The sequence below is a fragment of the Molossus molossus genome, unplaced genomic scaffold (genome assembly GCF_014108415.1).
Source record: "Molossus molossus isolate mMolMol1 unplaced genomic scaffold, mMolMol1.p scaffold_m16_p_13, whole genome shotgun sequence".
Classification (NCBI taxonomy): Eukaryota; Metazoa; Chordata; class Mammalia; order Chiroptera; family Molossidae; genus Molossus; species Molossus molossus.
This window is the reverse complement of record NW_023425348.1, coordinates 43,571,616-43,588,135: the sequence shown is the minus strand read 5'-3', so window position 1 is coordinate 43,588,135 and position 16,520 is coordinate 43,571,616. Positions and strand designations below refer to the sequence as shown.

General features: G+C 40.3%; 1 protein-coding gene across 9 annotated transcripts in view; it reads left to right on the top strand.

Moving 5' to 3' along the window:
• Positions 1–16,520, top strand: part of UVRAG (UV radiation resistance associated) — a 291,381-nt gene that overhangs the window by 14,258 nt on the left and 260,603 nt on the right. For 3 of the 9 annotated variants that reach the window (XM_036258234.1, XM_036258230.1, XM_036258236.1), the window contains exon 1: positions 2,402–2,508. The exons of 3 other annotated variants lie outside the window; for them this stretch is intronic. In XM_036258234.1, coding sequence (XP_036114127.1) covers positions 2,417–2,508 — 92 coding nt within the window. In that variant the 5' untranslated portion in view covers positions 2,402–2,416. Of the gene's footprint in view, positions 1–2,401; positions 2,509–4,552; positions 4,592–15,134; positions 15,246–16,520 lie in introns of those variants that run through there. 3 more of the 9 variants (XM_036258238.1, XM_036258239.1, XM_036258233.1) reach the window with 3 other exon arrangements.

Below are 16,520 nucleotides of genomic sequence, written 5' to 3'. Positions count from 1 at the left end.
TTTATTTATTTATTTATTTATTTATTTATTTATTTTTTATCCTCACCCGAGGACATTTTTTCGTTTTTTGTTCAGATAGAGTGGGAGGGAGAGAGAGGAAGAGAGAGAGAAAGAGAGAGAGAGAGAAACATCGACGTGAAAAAGACACATCGAGTGGCTGCCACCTGCACAAATCCAACCAGGGCCGGGGACAAACTGCATCCGAGGTATGTGTCCTTAGCGGGAACCGAACCCGGGTCTCTCTGGACCGCAGGTCGACACTCTAACCGCTGAGCCAAACTGGCCAGTGCTGATGGACTTTTGTTATTGGTTTCTAGGAACTCTATGTTTTAGTGAAGTCTTTGTTAGGCGAATTAAACATTTTTTCCTAGGCTGGTTTTTCCTTTTATATTGCACAGGATGGTTTTTACCATGCATACTGTGTGTAGTAAAATGTATTAATTTTTTTCTTTTTATAGCTTCTGAGTTTTATGTCATTCTTAGAACTTTGAGGTTATAAAATAATTCTTTATGATTTCTTTTGGTGCCTTTATGCTTTAATTATTCACATTTAAATATCTTTAAGCTGTTTGGAATTTGATATAAGGTATAGGGTATGCCTCCTACTTCATACAGTCGTCCCTCGCCTCTTCGCGCATGCACTTCCGCGCCTTCACAGGGACGACTGTGTATGAATGAAGAATCCTCCTTCGCGGAAATTCATTTATCGCGGTAGAATCCGGAACTGATTAACCATGATAAACGAGGACCGACTGTGTATGTTTCATTTCTTCTTTTTTCTTTTCTGATAGCTACTCTGTTGTCCAGACGTCTTTATTTATTAGTTATTTTCCTAGGGGGTCCTTTGACTCCCATTTTTCTTTTATTAATCTTCCCTTCATCCTTAACTATATCCAATATCTAATTAGCCCCCATTAAGTCTACTTTTTTTTCTATTTTTATTTTTATTTATTTATTTACTTTTTTGGTATGTGCCCCTAGCAGGAACTGAACCCGGGACTCTATATGGTCCGCAGGCCGACGCTCCACCCACTGAGCCAAACTGGCCAGGGCCTGCTTTTTTTTCTAGACTCTTAATGGTTTTATCCTTTCTGTTCCTATTAATAATTACTTTACATGTTTTTTAATGGAGATTTCAATGAATAATGAGATATGTATACTGAAATGTACATAGTTATTGGGGATTGATTCCAGGTCCTCCACTCAATACCAAAATCCTCAGATGTTCAGGTCCCTTATATAAAATGGAATAATATTTGCATATAACCTATATTTGTATACAGGCTCCAGCAGGGATTTCCTACGCATTATTTCATTTGTGTGGATTCAGCATAGTGCTCATTGGCGCATGGCAAACTCAAGTTTTGAATTTTGGAATTCCTGGAATTCCTTTTTTTAGAATATTTACAGTCCGCAGTTGTATTATACATAGAGAAGAGATATAATGGACTCCTAGGTACCTGATATCCAGCTTCAATAACAGTCACCTCATGGCAGGTCTTGTTTATCTATATCTATATCCTTCCTCCCAATTATTTTGAAGCACATTACAGACACAATTTGGGTGTGTGTATGTGTGTGTGTGTATTGTTGTTATTAATCCTCACCGGAGGATATTTTTTCCATTGATTTGTTTTTTTTTAGAGAGCGGAAGGGAGGGAGAGAGAAACATCACTATGAGAGAGACACATTGATTGGTTGTCTCCTGCACCCACATACCTAGACCTGCAACCCAAGTATGTGCCTTTGCCTGGGAATCAAACTTGCGATCCTTTGGTGCTTGAGCCAAAGCTCTAACCACTAAACCACTCTGGCCAGGGCTACAGACACAGTAATATTACTCTTAACACTGACAGCTATCTCTGTCTTCCAATTTTTTTTTTTTAATCTTTACCTGAGGACATTTTTCTATTTATCTTTAGATAGAGTGGGAGAGAGGGGGAGAGAAAGAGACACATCGACTGGTTGTCTCCCACACGACCCCAACCAGGGCTGGTGATGAACCGCAACCAAGGTATGTGCCCTTGACTGGAGTCAAACCCGTGACTCTGGTCTGTGGGCTGATGCTCCAACCACTGAGCCAAACTGGCCAGGGCTGTCTTTCATTTTTTATCTTTCAAGTCATCCTGTGTAATGCTGTGTCTGTCTTCTTTGGCCTTATATTTCTAAGGTGACAGTGCTCTAATAAATACTCATTGAAAAGTATACTGCTGAATTGTATATTTTTACCTTAAATTGGCCTGTTCATGTGCCTAACTCTAGAACTTTCATACAGTTACATATTCTGAAGTCAGGGAATGTCATATTTGTAGCCCCATAGTTCCTAGCATAGCCTGAAGGAAAAACCAGCAGGATAAAACAGAAAAGGGAACAAGAGAGGAAGGATGAGAGAGATGCCCAGAGGAAGATACCAGATATGTTGCTACAAAGAACTGCTTCTTCGAACAACACTACCCAGAGGAAATGTGGAGGAAAAAAGGCCCGTTTGGATCTTCCACCAAGATTGCGGTGAATAGGGTGGGGATAAAAAACAAACCCAGAGCCAAAATTATAAGAAAAGTAGCAAGTTCAGAGATAAATTTTGGGCAGACCGGTTTTATAATTTAGCAGTGCTTAGTAAATGACAAGTAAATTCTAGGACTAATTTGAACTTTGGTGAGAGCAAAATTAATGTCAAAAAAGCTTTAGTTCCAAGGTTGTGTGATTTGCCTCAGTGAAAGCTCTCAATTAGGGGTAAGAGTTATAAAATATTTTATGAGAGATTAGACTTGATGGGTTGTTTGTTGAAATTTGTAACATCGGCTGTCTGCACCATTTGCTTATAGCCCGTAGCACCTAGCACTAGTATTAAAGCATTTTTGTGTTCTTAAAATACTTTTCACAGTGAGTCTTTCAGGTGGTATCAAAAGATTAGAAAAAAGAGGTGATTGATAATGCTATAATATAGAAGGGGCTTTTGTATATTTTTTTAAAAAGACTGACCTAATTTATCAAGCTTAAACTCTTGATTCAGTCATTCAACATTTTTACCTTCTGTGGAAAAGTGGAAAACTAATTTCCTCCCAGGTTTGCTTTTGTTGCCCCTCAAAAACGTATATCAAAGTAGTAGTGATCTGAGTTCACGGGAAACAAACTGGGCCTTAATTCTCCCATGCCATTTAGTTTCCCTCGTCCCAGGTGGAGAATAAATAACTGCCTGACCTGAAACATGTTGAACATAGGAAAGGCGGGAGGTGTTCAGAAGAAATTTGACTACATTTTCAAACCAAATGCTACTTTAAAAAATTATCTCATAATATCTGTGATTATCTACATTAGGTGTCAGTAAACTATGGCCAACAGTCACTGGCTTTTATGACAACTGATGAGCTAAGAAAGGGTTTTGTATCGTTAAAGGATTGTAAAAAAACACACATAAAAACAAAAAAAATGTGCAGAGACAGGATGTGCCCTGAAAAGGTTAAAGTATTTACTCCTTGACCCTTTATGGAACAAATTGCCCAATCCTTGATCTACATTATTCAGGATATATATATAGTATATTTCTTTACATGAACATTGAAAATTTCTTGCTATTTTGTATTGGCACTTTGTTTATTATTATGATTATGATTATTGTTATTTTTATTTTTAATCCTCACCTGAAGATACTTTTTTCTATTTTTATCTTCAGATAGAGTGGGAGGGAAGAAGAGAGAAACATCGATATGAGAAAGACACAGATTGGTTGCCTCCCTCACGACCCCGACCAGGGCTGGGGACCAAACTACAACTGAGGTACATGCCCTTGACCAGAATCAAATCCTCAACTCTGTGGTCTGTGGGCCAACACTACCGCTGAGCCAAACCAGCCAGGTGGCACTTTGTTTTTTAAGTGGTTATATAGTTAGTTTCTCGTTGTATGAATGTACTGCAATTTAAGAGTGGTTATTTAGTTTTTACTTTTATAGCCAATATTGGAATAAACATATTTGCACACATTTTTGTGACTTGGGGAATTGCTTGGTCAAATATTATATGCAATTTAAAATTTGATAATTATTGCTACATTGCCCTCCCTTCAAATTGGACCATTTTATATTTCTCCCAACATTGTTTTTCTTACTCATATCAACTGTGACTGGGTTAAAATAGTTTGACTCTTTAATCAGATAGGTCTCTTCATTTTCTATTGCTGGCTAACAAACAAAAAGTTTACTGGCTTAAAACAACATCATTGTTTACTTTGCTCGCAAATATTTGGTTTGGTGTGGGTTTGGTGGGAACAACTTTTCTGTGCTTTACTTGATGTCGTTCATTTCTGAAGTCTTAAAGGCTGGGGACTGAAATGGTTGTGTCTGGCTCTAGCTGGGATCTCAGCTGGAGCTGTAGAGGACACCTACAGGAATCCTTTCCATCTGGCTGCTTGGCGCCCTCACAGTACAGTGACTGCATTCCAAGGAAGAGCATCCTATAAGAGGACTAAGTGATTTTATGACTTAGCCTCAGAAGCCACATTGCATCATTTCTACCATAGTCACAGGCCTGCCCAAGTTTAAGGGGGAAGGAGCATCCACCTCACTTCGTAATGGAGAAGTGGCAACACTACATTGTAAGAGAGCATGAGGGATGGGAAGTATTGGTGCAGCCTTGTTTTGGAAACTGCAGTCTGCCACAAGGTGAAATGTTTTGGCATGCACATCTTTAATTATGAGTGTGATTATACAGTTCACCCTGGACAACATGGGTGTGAACTGTTGGTGGGTCCACTTATATGTGGATTTTTTTTCAATAAATATATTGGAAAATTTTTTTGGTGATTTTCTTAACGGCTGTGAAGCAATCATATTGGTTTTACTAGCTACCATAAAGCAGTCATATTGCTGCTTGTTCATTACCAATGCGTGAGTCATTATACTTGTAAATAAATTTGTTTCTTTTTCACATTACCTTTTCATTTTTGACGGTTAGTGTTAGTAATATGTTTAACATCTGCAGTGTTTTTTTTATCATGTAAGACAATATTGATACTGATAGACAGTTCATCTAGTAAAAAGACTTACGGTATTGATAAATACAGTATGGTGCTGTAAATATATTTTCTCTTTGTGATTTTCTTAATAACATTTTCTTTTCTCTAGCTTATTTTATTGTAAGAATATAGTATAAAATATTTATTCAAAATATGTGTTAATTGACTGTTTATGTTATCAGTAAGGCTTCCTTCTGGTCAATGTTAAGCTATTTGTAGTTAAGTTTTTTGGGAGTCAAATTTATACATGGGCCCTGGCTGGTTTGGCTCAGTGGTTAGAGCGTCTGCCTGCGGTCCCGAGAGACCCAGGTTCAGTTCCCACTAAGGGCATGTACCTCGGTTGCAGTTTGTCCCCGGCCCTGGTTGGTCGTGCGGGTGGCAGCCACTCGATGTGTCCCTTTCACATCGATGTTTCCCTCTTTCTCTCTTCCTCTCTCTCCTTCCCACTCTGTCTGTAAAAAAATGGAAAAATGTCCTTGGATGAGGATTAAAAAAAAAAAAAAAATTTATACATGGAATGTCCACTGTGTGGGGGTGGATGGGTGCCCCTTATTCAAAGGGTAACTGTACATCCTTTTTTTTTTTCTATCCTCACCCGAAGACATTTTTGCACTTATCTTCAGACAGAGCGGGAGGGAGAGAGAGAGGAATCAAGAGAGAGAAACATCGATGTGAGAGAGACACATCGAGTGGTTTCCACCTACCCGATTCCAACCAAGGCCAGGGACAAACTGCAACCGAGGTTCATGCCCTTAGCGGAAATCTGGGACTCTCTGGTCCCTGGGCCAACGCTTTTAACCAGAGCCAAACCGGCCAGGGCTTTTTTTTTTCTTTTTGTTAATGCTCACCCAAGGATATTTCTTCAATTGATTTCTAGATAGAGTGGAAGGGAGGGAGGGAGTGGGAGAGAGAGAAGCATTGATGTGAGAGAGACAGATCAGTTGGTTGCCTCCCACATGACCTAGACCAGGGCTGGGAATATAACCTGCAACCCAGGTACAGTATATGCCTTGACTGAGAATTGAACCCATGATTCTTTGGTGCATGGGCCGATACTCTAACCACTGAATCACACCTGCCAGGGCAAATTACTGTTAGGTTTTAAAGTAGTTCTCTAAGAACATTGATAGTATTAATAAGAAAAATAACCATTAAAATTTTTTTTTCTTTCATTGATTTTAGAGACAGTACGGGAGAGGAAAAGAGAGTGGGAAACATCGATGAGAGAGAATATCGATTGTCAGCCTCCTGCAGGCCCCCCACTGGGGATGGGGCCCACAACCTGGGCATGTGCCCTGTCCAGGAATCAAACTGGTGACCTAGTCGACGCTCAACCACTGAGCCACACCTGCCGGAGAAGGAAAACAACCATTTTAAGTTCTTTAGAGGCATCAGTTTACAGTCATACTAATGAGCAATTCATATATTTTTTAACAAAAGCAACTTTCAGATCTACAGTGCATGCCACTTAAGTCTCGTTTTAGAACATATTCTTGAAAGATTAAGGAATTTAGAGTCATACTGGTCCTTGCCCCCTGCCAACGTTTCAGGGAGCAGGACTGTGCTTTAATTACATCCTTCAGTCCTCCAAATCAAAGGTGAATAGGAGGTTTTAATTTTACATGGCAGTGAATGTTCTTAACCTCTGTATAGAATATTTTATAGGTAGTATTTCAAAGATTTTAAAGTCATGTTAAGTCCAGCTTAAAAGTTAAAATCTGTTCAGCTTTAGATTTGGGCATGGGTGTTGTCAGTGCACAACTTGCCTGCCTAGAGCTATTGCTGTAGGATGAAGCGAGCGTTTCATAACTGAAAGCATGGAGCATTTGAGATAGTGTAGAGATTGCTGGTAAAGGAACCTGCATGGGATGCTATTCCAAAGAGTCATTCCACAGTCTGTGTAATTTAATTATTCGATATTTTTACTTTCTTGAGATATTTGAGCCAACGTAGATTATAAAGACATTTGATTGTAACTATCTTTAGATGGGCCATTTGAAGAGAGAATCTGATATTTAAGTCTACTTAGGCAAGGTCTGAGGCACTGTATTCGTGCCAGAGCTCTTGAAGGTTGGTGAGTCCCAAAGATTTGTTGTAGTTCAGAAGCTGTGCTAAGACTTCATTGCACTTTTAGTTTTTAGGTCTATTTTTAGGTTTGATCTGTGTTCTCCCACCATCTGGTGGGTGGGCATTAGAATTCACTGAGGGTTCCAGGCCACTCAGGACCATTGCAAGGCCTAGGTCATACAAGGACCTTCTTGACGGGGCTGATTCACTGGAGATTTATTAATTCAATCAAATATTTATTGTGTGCCAACTGTTTCCTAGGTACTCATCTAGATGTTAGAGATACAACTATGGATACAATAAAGTCTCTTCCCTCATAGGTGGGGAAGGTAGATAAACACCTGAAAGTACATGTGTATCTATGTAGGTGTAATTACATGCTGCTTTGGTTAAGTATAGATCTCCTGGGATAACTGAGAACCAGAGAGGATCCAGGTCACCCTGAATTCTTTAATACTTCCTTTGATCATAGGTAATAATTTGGGCAAAGGCAGATGATATATCCTAAAATTGGTTTTAATTTTTCGTATTGCTGTTACATTTTGGACGAGGTTTAGTTGACTTAAGCTCCTTCTTATGTATTTAACTTTATTTTTTGAATATGTGAAACATATGGTACAGAGGTCAAAACTACATAAGCAGGCATCAGGGAAATCTTGCTTTTGTATCTATTCCCTCCAACCTGTTCTTACTCCCATAGGTCATCATTTTCTTGAGTTTCTGGTTTAACCTTCCAGTATTTGTTTGTTTTTCTTTTTAATCTTCACCCGAGGATAGAGGATATTTTTCTGTTGATTTTTAGATAGAATGTAAGGGGGGTGGGGAAAGAGAAACATTGATGTGAGAGAGACACATTGATTAGTTGCCTCCCACGTGACTCTGACCAGGGCCAGGGATTGAACCTGCAACCCAAGTATGTGCCCTTGACTGGGAATTGAACCCAAGACTCTGTGGTCCTCGAGCCGATGCTCTGACTGCTGAGCCAAACCTGCCAGGGCCCCTCCAGTGTTTTTTATTTTATTTTATTTTATTTCTTAATTAATTAATTTATTTTTGTTACAGATGTTTCTCCTTTTCCCCCCACTGATTCACGCCTCCTCCTCCCTCCCTGTCCTGTCCCCAGCTTTGGTGTCCGTGTCCATTGTTCATGCACACATGTATATAAGTTCTGTGGTTTTTTTTTGTTTTTTTTTTATCCTCACCCGAGGACATTTTTCCATTTTTTGTTCAGCTAGAGTGGGAGGGAGAGAGAGGAAGAGAGAGAGAGAGAAACATCGATGTGAAGGGACACATCGAGTGGCTGCCACCCGCATGACCAACCAGGGCCAGGGACAAACTGCAACCGAGGTATGTGCCCTTAGCGGGAACCGAACCCGGGTCTCTCTGTACCACAGGCCGATGCTCCAACCGCTGAGCCAAACCGGCCAGGGCAAGTTCTGTGGTTTATCTCTCCCCCACCACCCCATCTTCTGGGGATTGTCAGTCTGTATCCCACTTCCACGTCTCTGGGACTACTACCCCATTCCTCAGACTGTTAAATTCATTATATTCCACAAATAAGTGAGATCATATGATACTTGTCTTTCTCTGTTTGGCTTGTTTTGCTTAGGATAATATTTTCCAGGTCCCTCCATGTAGTCTCAAAAGATAAGAGATCTTTCTTTCTTACAGCTGCATAGTACTCCATTGTGTATATGTACCACAGCTTTTTTATCCATTCATCTAATGATGGACACTTGGGCTGTTTCCAGATCTTAGCTATTGTAAATAGTGCTGCTATGAACATGGGGGTACATCTTTCTGATTGGTGTTTCAGGCTTCTTAGGGTATATTCCTAGAAATGGGATCACTGGGTCAAATGGGAGTTCAATTTTTAATTTTATGAGGTAACACCACATTGTTTTCCATAGTGGCTGCACCAGTCTGCATTCCCACGAGCAGTATAGTAGAGTCCCCTTTCCTCCACACCCTTGCCAACACTTGTTGTTTGATGATTTGTTGATGGCGGCCATTCTGACAGATGTGAGGTAATACCTCATTGTTGTTTTACTTTGCATCTCTCTGATGATTAGTGATGTTGAGCATTTCTTCATATGTCTCTTAGCCATTTGTATGTCCTGTTTGGAGAGGTGTCTATTTAGGTTTCCTGCCCATCTTTTAATTGGGTTCTTTGTCTTCCTTTTGTGGAGTTGTATGAGCACTCTCTATATATATTGGAAATCAACCCCTTATCTGATATATCATTGGCAATTATGCTCTCCCATACAGTGGGTAGTCTTTCCGATTTGATGATTGTATCTTTCGCTGTGCAGAAGCTTTTGAGTTTGATGTAGTCCCGTGTGTTCATTTTCTCTTTTGTTTCTCTTGCCTTAGGTGATGTATCAGTGAAAATTCTGCTGCGTATGATGTCTGAAATTTTGTTGCCTGTAGTTTCTTCTAGGATTTTTATGGATTCATGAGTCACATTTAAGTCTTTTATCCATTTTGAGTTTATTCTTGAGTATGGTGTAAGTTGATGGTCTAGTTTCATATTTTTGCATGTAGCTGTCCAATTTTCCCAGCACCATTTATTTTTTATTTTTATTTATTTTTTTATCCTCACCCAAGGATATTTTTCCATTTTTTGTACAGATAGAGTGGGAGGGAGAGAGAGAGAGAAACATCGACGTGAAGGGACACATCGAGTGGCTGCCACCCGCACGACCAACCAGGGCCGGGGACAAACTGCAACCGAAGTATGCGCCCTTAGCGGGAACCGAACCCAGGTCTCTCCGGACCGCAGGCCGACGCTCTAACCGCTGAGCCAAACTGGCCAGGGCCAGCACCATTTATTAAAGAGGCTGTCCTTACTCTACTGTATGCTTTTACCACCTTTGTCAAATATTAATTGAGCATATTGCCTTGGGTCCATTTCTGGGTTCTCTGTTCTGTTCCACTGGTCTTTATGCCTGTTCTTGTGCCAGTACCAGGCTGTTTTGATTACAGTGGCTTTGTAGTATAACCTGAAATCTGGTAATGTGATCCTTCCAACTTTGTTTTTCTTTTTCAAGATTGCTGTGGCTATTCGAGGTTTTTTGGGGGTCCATATGAACTTTTGAAGTATTTGTTCTAATTCTGTGAAGTATGCCATTGGTATTTTGATGGAGATTGCATTGAATCTATAGATTGCTTTGGGTAGTATGGACATTTTAATGATGTTAATTCTTCCAATCCATGAACAGGGTATGTGCTTCCACTTTTTTATATCTTCCTCTATTTCTTTCTTTCTTTCTTTCTTTTTTTTTTTTTTATCCTCACCCGAGGATATTTTTCCATTTTTTTTTTTGTACAGATAGAGTGGGAGGGAGAGAGAGGAAGGGAGAGAGAGAGAGAAACATCGACGTGAAGGGACACATCGAGTGGCTGCCACCCGCACGACCAACCAGGGCCGGGGACAAACTGCAACCGAAGTACATGCCCTTGGCGGGAACCGAACCCGGGTCTCTTTGGACCGCAGGCCGACGCTCTAACCGCTGAGCCAAACTGGCCAGGGCTCTGTTTATTTTTTCAATGACCTGTAGTTTTCTGCGAATAGGTCCTTTACTTCTTTGGTTAAGTTTATTCCTAGGTATCTTAATTTTTTTGCTGCGATGGTAAATGGGATTGTTTTCTTAGTTTCTCCTTCTGTGAGTTCATCATTGGTGTATAAGAATGCCATCAATTTCTTGACTTTAATTTTGTATCCTCCTACTTTTCCAAATTTATTTATTAAGTCTAGTAAATTTTTGATGGAGTCTTTGGGGTTTTCTACGTATAGTATCATGTCATCTGTGAATAATGACAATTTCACTTCCTCTTTTCCAATTTGGATCCCTTTTATTTTTTCTTTCTGTCTGATTGCTGTGGCTAAGACTTCCAGTATTATGTTAAATTAGAGTGGCGAAAGTGGGCATCCTTGCCTTGTTCCTGTTCTTAAGGGAAATGCTTTTAGTTTTTGCCCATTGAGTATGATGTTGGCTGCAGGTCTTTCATATATGGCCTTTATTATGTCAAGATATGATCTCTCTATTCCCACATTGCTGAGTGTTTTTATCAGAAATGGATGCTGGAGCCCTGGCCGGTTTGGCTCAGCGGTTGGAGTGTCGGCCTGCGGTCCTGAGAGACCCGGGTTTGGTTCCCGCTAAGGGCACGTACCTCGGTTGCAGTTTGTCCCCGGCCCTGATTGGTCGTGTGGGTGGCAGCCACTCGATGTGTCCCTTCACATCGATGTTTCTCTCTCTCTCTCTCTCCCTCCCACTCTAGCTGAACAAAAAATGGAAGAATGTCCTCTGGTGAGGATAAAAAAAAAAAAAAAGAAAGAAAGAAATGGATGCTGGATTTTGTCGAAGGCTTTTTCGGCATCCATTGATATGATCATGTGGTTTTTATTCTTCATTTTATTTATGTGGTGTATCACGTTTATTGATTTGTGAATATTGTACCAGCCTTGCATCCCTGGGATGAATCCCACTTGGTCATGGTGAATAATTTTTTTGGTGTATTGCTGGATCCGATTTGCTAGTATTTTTTTCAGGATTTTGGCATCTATGTTCATCAGGGATATTGGCCTGTAGTTTTCTTTCTCTGTAGTGTCTTTTTCTGGTTTTTGAATTAGAATTATGCTGGCTTCATAAAACGAGTTTGGAAGTCTTCCTTCTTCTTGAATTTTTTGAAATAGTTTGAGGAGAATGGGTATTAGCTCTTCTTTGAATGTTCAGTAAAACTCCCCCGTGAAGCCATCTGGGCCTGGGCTTTTGTTTGCTGGGAGAGTCTTGATTACCTCTTCAATTTCCTTATTTCCTTGTTATTGGTCTGTTCAAGTTTTCTATCTCTTTCTGGTCCAGTTTTGGGAGACCGTGTGTTTCTAGAAATTTGTCCATTTCGCTTAGATCGTCGAATTTGTTGCAATATAATTGTTCATAGTAGTTGTTAATGATGTTTTGTATTTCTGTGGTGTCAGTTGTTACTTCTCTTTCATTTCTGATTTTGTGTATTTGGGTTTTCTTTGTTTCTTGGTGAGTCTAGCTAAGGGTCTATCAATCTTGTTAATCTTTTCAAAAAACCAGCTCTTTGTTTCATTGATCCTTTGAATTGTTTTTTTGGACTCTATGTCGTTTATTTCTGCTCTGATCTTTACTATTTCCTTCCTTCCACTTGCTCTGGGGTTTTCTTTTTGTTTGCTCTCTAATTCTTTAAGTTGTGAGGTTAGATAGTCTATTAGAGATTTTTCTTGTTTTTTGAGGTAGGCCTGTAATGCTATGAACTTCCCTCTCAGAACTGCTTTTGCTGCATCCCATAGGTTTTGTGTTGTTGTGTGTTCATTTTCCTTGGTTTCCAGTAAGTTTTTAATTTCTTCCTTGATGTCTTCAGTAACCCATTCATTGTTTAATAACGTGCTATTTAGCCTCCATGTGTTCAAATGCCTTTGCATGTTCTTGTTGCAATTGATTTCTAGTTTCATGCCATTGTGATCTGAGAAGATGCTTGATATGATTTCAGTCTTCTTGAACTTGTAGAGACTTAGTTTGTGTGCTAACATGTGGTCATTCTTTGAGAATGTCCCATGTGCACTTGAGAAGAATGTGAATTCTGTAGTTTTGGGGTGTAATTCTCTGTAGATATCTATTAAATTCATTTGGTCTAGTGCTTCATTTAGAGTCTCTGTTTCCTTGCTAATTTTTTGTCTAGAGGGTCTATCCAGTGGTGTCAGCGGGGTGTTGAAGACCCCTGCTATGATTGTTTTGCTATCGATTTCTCCTTTGAATTCCTCCAGAAGATTTTTAATATATTTTGGTGCTCCTATATTGGGTACAGATATGTTTATCAAGGTTATATCTTCCTGTTGGATAGATTCTTTCAATATTATGTAGTGGCCTTCTTTGTCTCTAGTTATGGCCTTCATTTTGAAATCTATTTTATTAGATATGAGTATTGCTACCCCAGCTTTTTTTTTCCTTTCGGTTTACTTGGAAGATTTTTTTCCATCCCTTCACTTTCAACCTATGTGAGTCTTTTGTTGTGAGGTGGGTCTCTTGTAAACAACATATAGATGAGTCATGCTTTCTTATCCAATCAGCTACCTTGTGTCTTTTTATCGGAGCATTCAATCCATTTACATTTAAGGTGATTATTGATATGTACTTATTTATTGCCATTTTTGTTTAGTGTGGTTATATTTTTCTTCCTATTTCTCCTGCTAATTACAGCAGTCCTTTTTAAGGTTTCTTGCAGTGCTGGTTTGGTGCTAATGTATTCCCTTAGCCTTTTTTTGTGTCTGGGAAGCTCCTTATTTGACCTTCTATTTTGAATGATAGCCTTGCTGGGTAGAGTAGTCTTGGATTCAGATCCTTGTTTTTCATGACCTTGATTACCTCATGCCATTCCCTTCTGGCCTGTAGTATTTCTTGTGAGAAGTCAGCTGAAAGCCTTATGGGGTTTCCTTTGTAGGTAACCTGTTGCTTCTCTCTTGCTGCTTTTAGGATTCCCTCTTTGTCTTGAATTTTTGGCACTTCGATTACTATGTGTCTTGGTGTGGGCCTGTTTGGGTTCTTCTTACTTGTGGCTCTCTGTGCTTCTTGAACTTGAATGCCTTCTTCCTTCACCAAATTAGAGAAATTTTCTGTCACTATTTCTTCAAATATATTCTCTAATCCCTGGTCATTTTCTTCTTCTTCAGCGACTCCTATGATGCGAATGTTACTATGTTTCCAGTTGTCCCACAGTTCCCTTAAGCTGTTTTCCTGTTTTTAAATTATTTTTTCCTTTTGGTTTTCAGATAGGTTGATTTTTTCTACCCTATCTTCTAATTCACTGATCTGGTCCTCAGCTTTCTCTACTCTGCTATTTAGACTTTCCAATGTGTTTTTTATTTCTGATATGTCATTCTTCATTTCTTCTGGTGGTTTTTAATTTCCAACTTGTTGATTTTCAACATTTCTGTGTCTTTTACTCATGGTGCTCATGTCCTTACACATGCTGTTGAGCTTCCTCAAGATCATGGCTCTGAATTCTAGTTCTGTTAACTTGCTTAACTGCATCTCATTTATCTCATCTTCGGTAGAGGTCTCTTGTTCTTTCATTTGGCTTTTGTTTCTGTGTTTCACCCACTATCACAGTGGGCTTTGGAGTCTGCAAAATTTTCCCTGTGGGTGTTGCTGTTCTGCTGTTTGTGGCTCCCTCGCCTGGGTTTGGATGAGGCAGGGAGAACCCATGTTAAACATCACTGTCAAGTCTTACTTTCCTGGTGAGAGTTACTAGCCCAGGGAATGGTAGTTATCTTCTAGCTTTTTTGCCTGGAGGCTATTAGTAGTGGTCACCTGAAGAACCTTGGTTTCTGAGTTGCCTGAAAAACTCTCTCAGGTGCTCAGTGTAAGAGGATTTTCTGAGGCTGGGGCAGATGCTGGTTGTTAATGGGCCTCAATTAGCATTTCAATGGCCACCGGGTGGGGTTGAATATCCAAGGGAGGGTCCGCCACCTCTCCCCAGGGCCCTGGGATGGAGTAAGATGACCACAGTCCTGCATGGCTGCAACTCAGCAAAAGCTCTGAGCGCCCTCCAAATCCCAAGTGTCCCCACACAGTTCCCGTCCAGTCTGCCCTCCCTCTGTTGGAGCCCAAGGTGAGTGGCTGCTGCTAATTTAGCCTCTGTCCAGGCTCTGCGCTGTGGAGCCGCTTGGGGGTTTAACCTGAGGGTGCTGCTCCCAGCTAAGGGCTCTGCTCCCAGCTAAGGCCGTTGCTCCCTGCTGAGGCTGCAGCAGCTCCCAGACGAGGGCGTAGCTCCTAGCCGAGGCCGCAGGTCCCAACCGAGGCCGCAGTAGCTCCCTGCCGAGGGCACAGGTCCCAGCCGAGGTGGCCGCAGGTCCCAGCCCAGGCCACTGTGGACCGCGGGCTCCCGGCCCCCTCTCACGTCCTCGCAAGCCTACCAGGATTGAGTCAGTGTCCCTGGTTATGTGGTCCTCCAAGCTGCCTTTCGGTTGCCCCTTCCTGACGATTTGTCTTTATTTTAGTTGTAATTCCAGTTTGGTCCTGGGAGATGGTCTGTGTAGCTTCCATTCACTCCGCCACCATTTTCAGTCTTCCCTCCAGTGTTTTTAATTGTATTAAATCTTGGGAGAAGGTGAGGAAGGAATGTGGGAGACTAAAGAGAAGAGGTGAGTGGGTGAGAATGAAGGAGAAGAGTTCTATTTAATTGAGGCTTGTGAAATGTTTCATTGGCACTCTTTTTGTCCCACTTCTGCTTCTGTTAATTCTGAAAAAGGCAATAACTTTTTTTTAATCCTCACCTGAGGATGTTTTTCTATTTATCATCATATAGAGAGGGAGGGAGAGAGAGGGAGAGAGAGAAACATTGATGTGAGAGGGACACATCAACTGATTGCCTCCCGCATGAGCCCGACCAGGGCTGTGGATGAAACGCAACCAAGGTACATGCCATTGGCTGGAATTGAAGCCGCGACTCATGGTCCTTGGGCTGATGCTCTACTGCTGAGTCAAACCCACCAGGGCAAAAGGCAATAACTTTTAAAAAATAACTTTTTATTTTGGCATTATTTTAGATTTACAGAAAAGTTGCAAAGATAACATGGAGAATTCCTTTCATTCAGTTTCCCCTAATGTTAACATCATACATTACCATTTTACATTTGTCAAAACTAAAAAATAACATTGGTACATTACTATTAATAGAATTCCATTTTATTACAGTTTATCATTTTTTAAATTGAATTTATTGGGGTGACATCGGTTAATAAAAGTATATAGATTTCAGGTGTACACGTCTATATAACATGTAATCTGTATATTGTATTGTGTGTTCACCACTCGAAGTCAAGTCTCCTTCCATTGCCATTTATCCCCCCTGTACCCTTATACCTTTTTCTACTTCCCCTCACACCTCTTTCCCTTGGGTAATCACCACACTGTTTTCTGTGTCGATGAGGGCTTTTCCCCCTGCTTAATCCCTTCACCTTTTCACCCAGCCTCAAAATCCCCCTCTCCTCTGGCAGCTGTTAGCCTATTCTCTATGAGTCTGTTTCTATTTCGTTTGTTAGTTTATCAGTATAGCATTTAAAAAAAGTAAAAGCAACTTTCTGATAAAATTGAAATGAATTTTATTTAAGAAGAAGCAGAGACAAAGGGCACAGTAGGGCTCTTTCGGACCTTTACTGCCTCTCACCAAGTTCCATCAGTAATTTCCTCTTAAGGAGTTGCTTTCCTTTGTCTGAACCAGCTGCTGGGGACACCTTGTATTTTAATGAATCATGGTATAATGAGAATATGTACCCTGATGCTTTTGAAATAAATAAAATAAGAGAGAAGGCAAAAAGTAATACATCCCAAGGTACTGTATAAGTATAGTTGGCTAATTTGTGGAGGAGTTTTTTGTTTTTGTAAATCTTTTCATAAAATTCCCTGATATGGTCAAT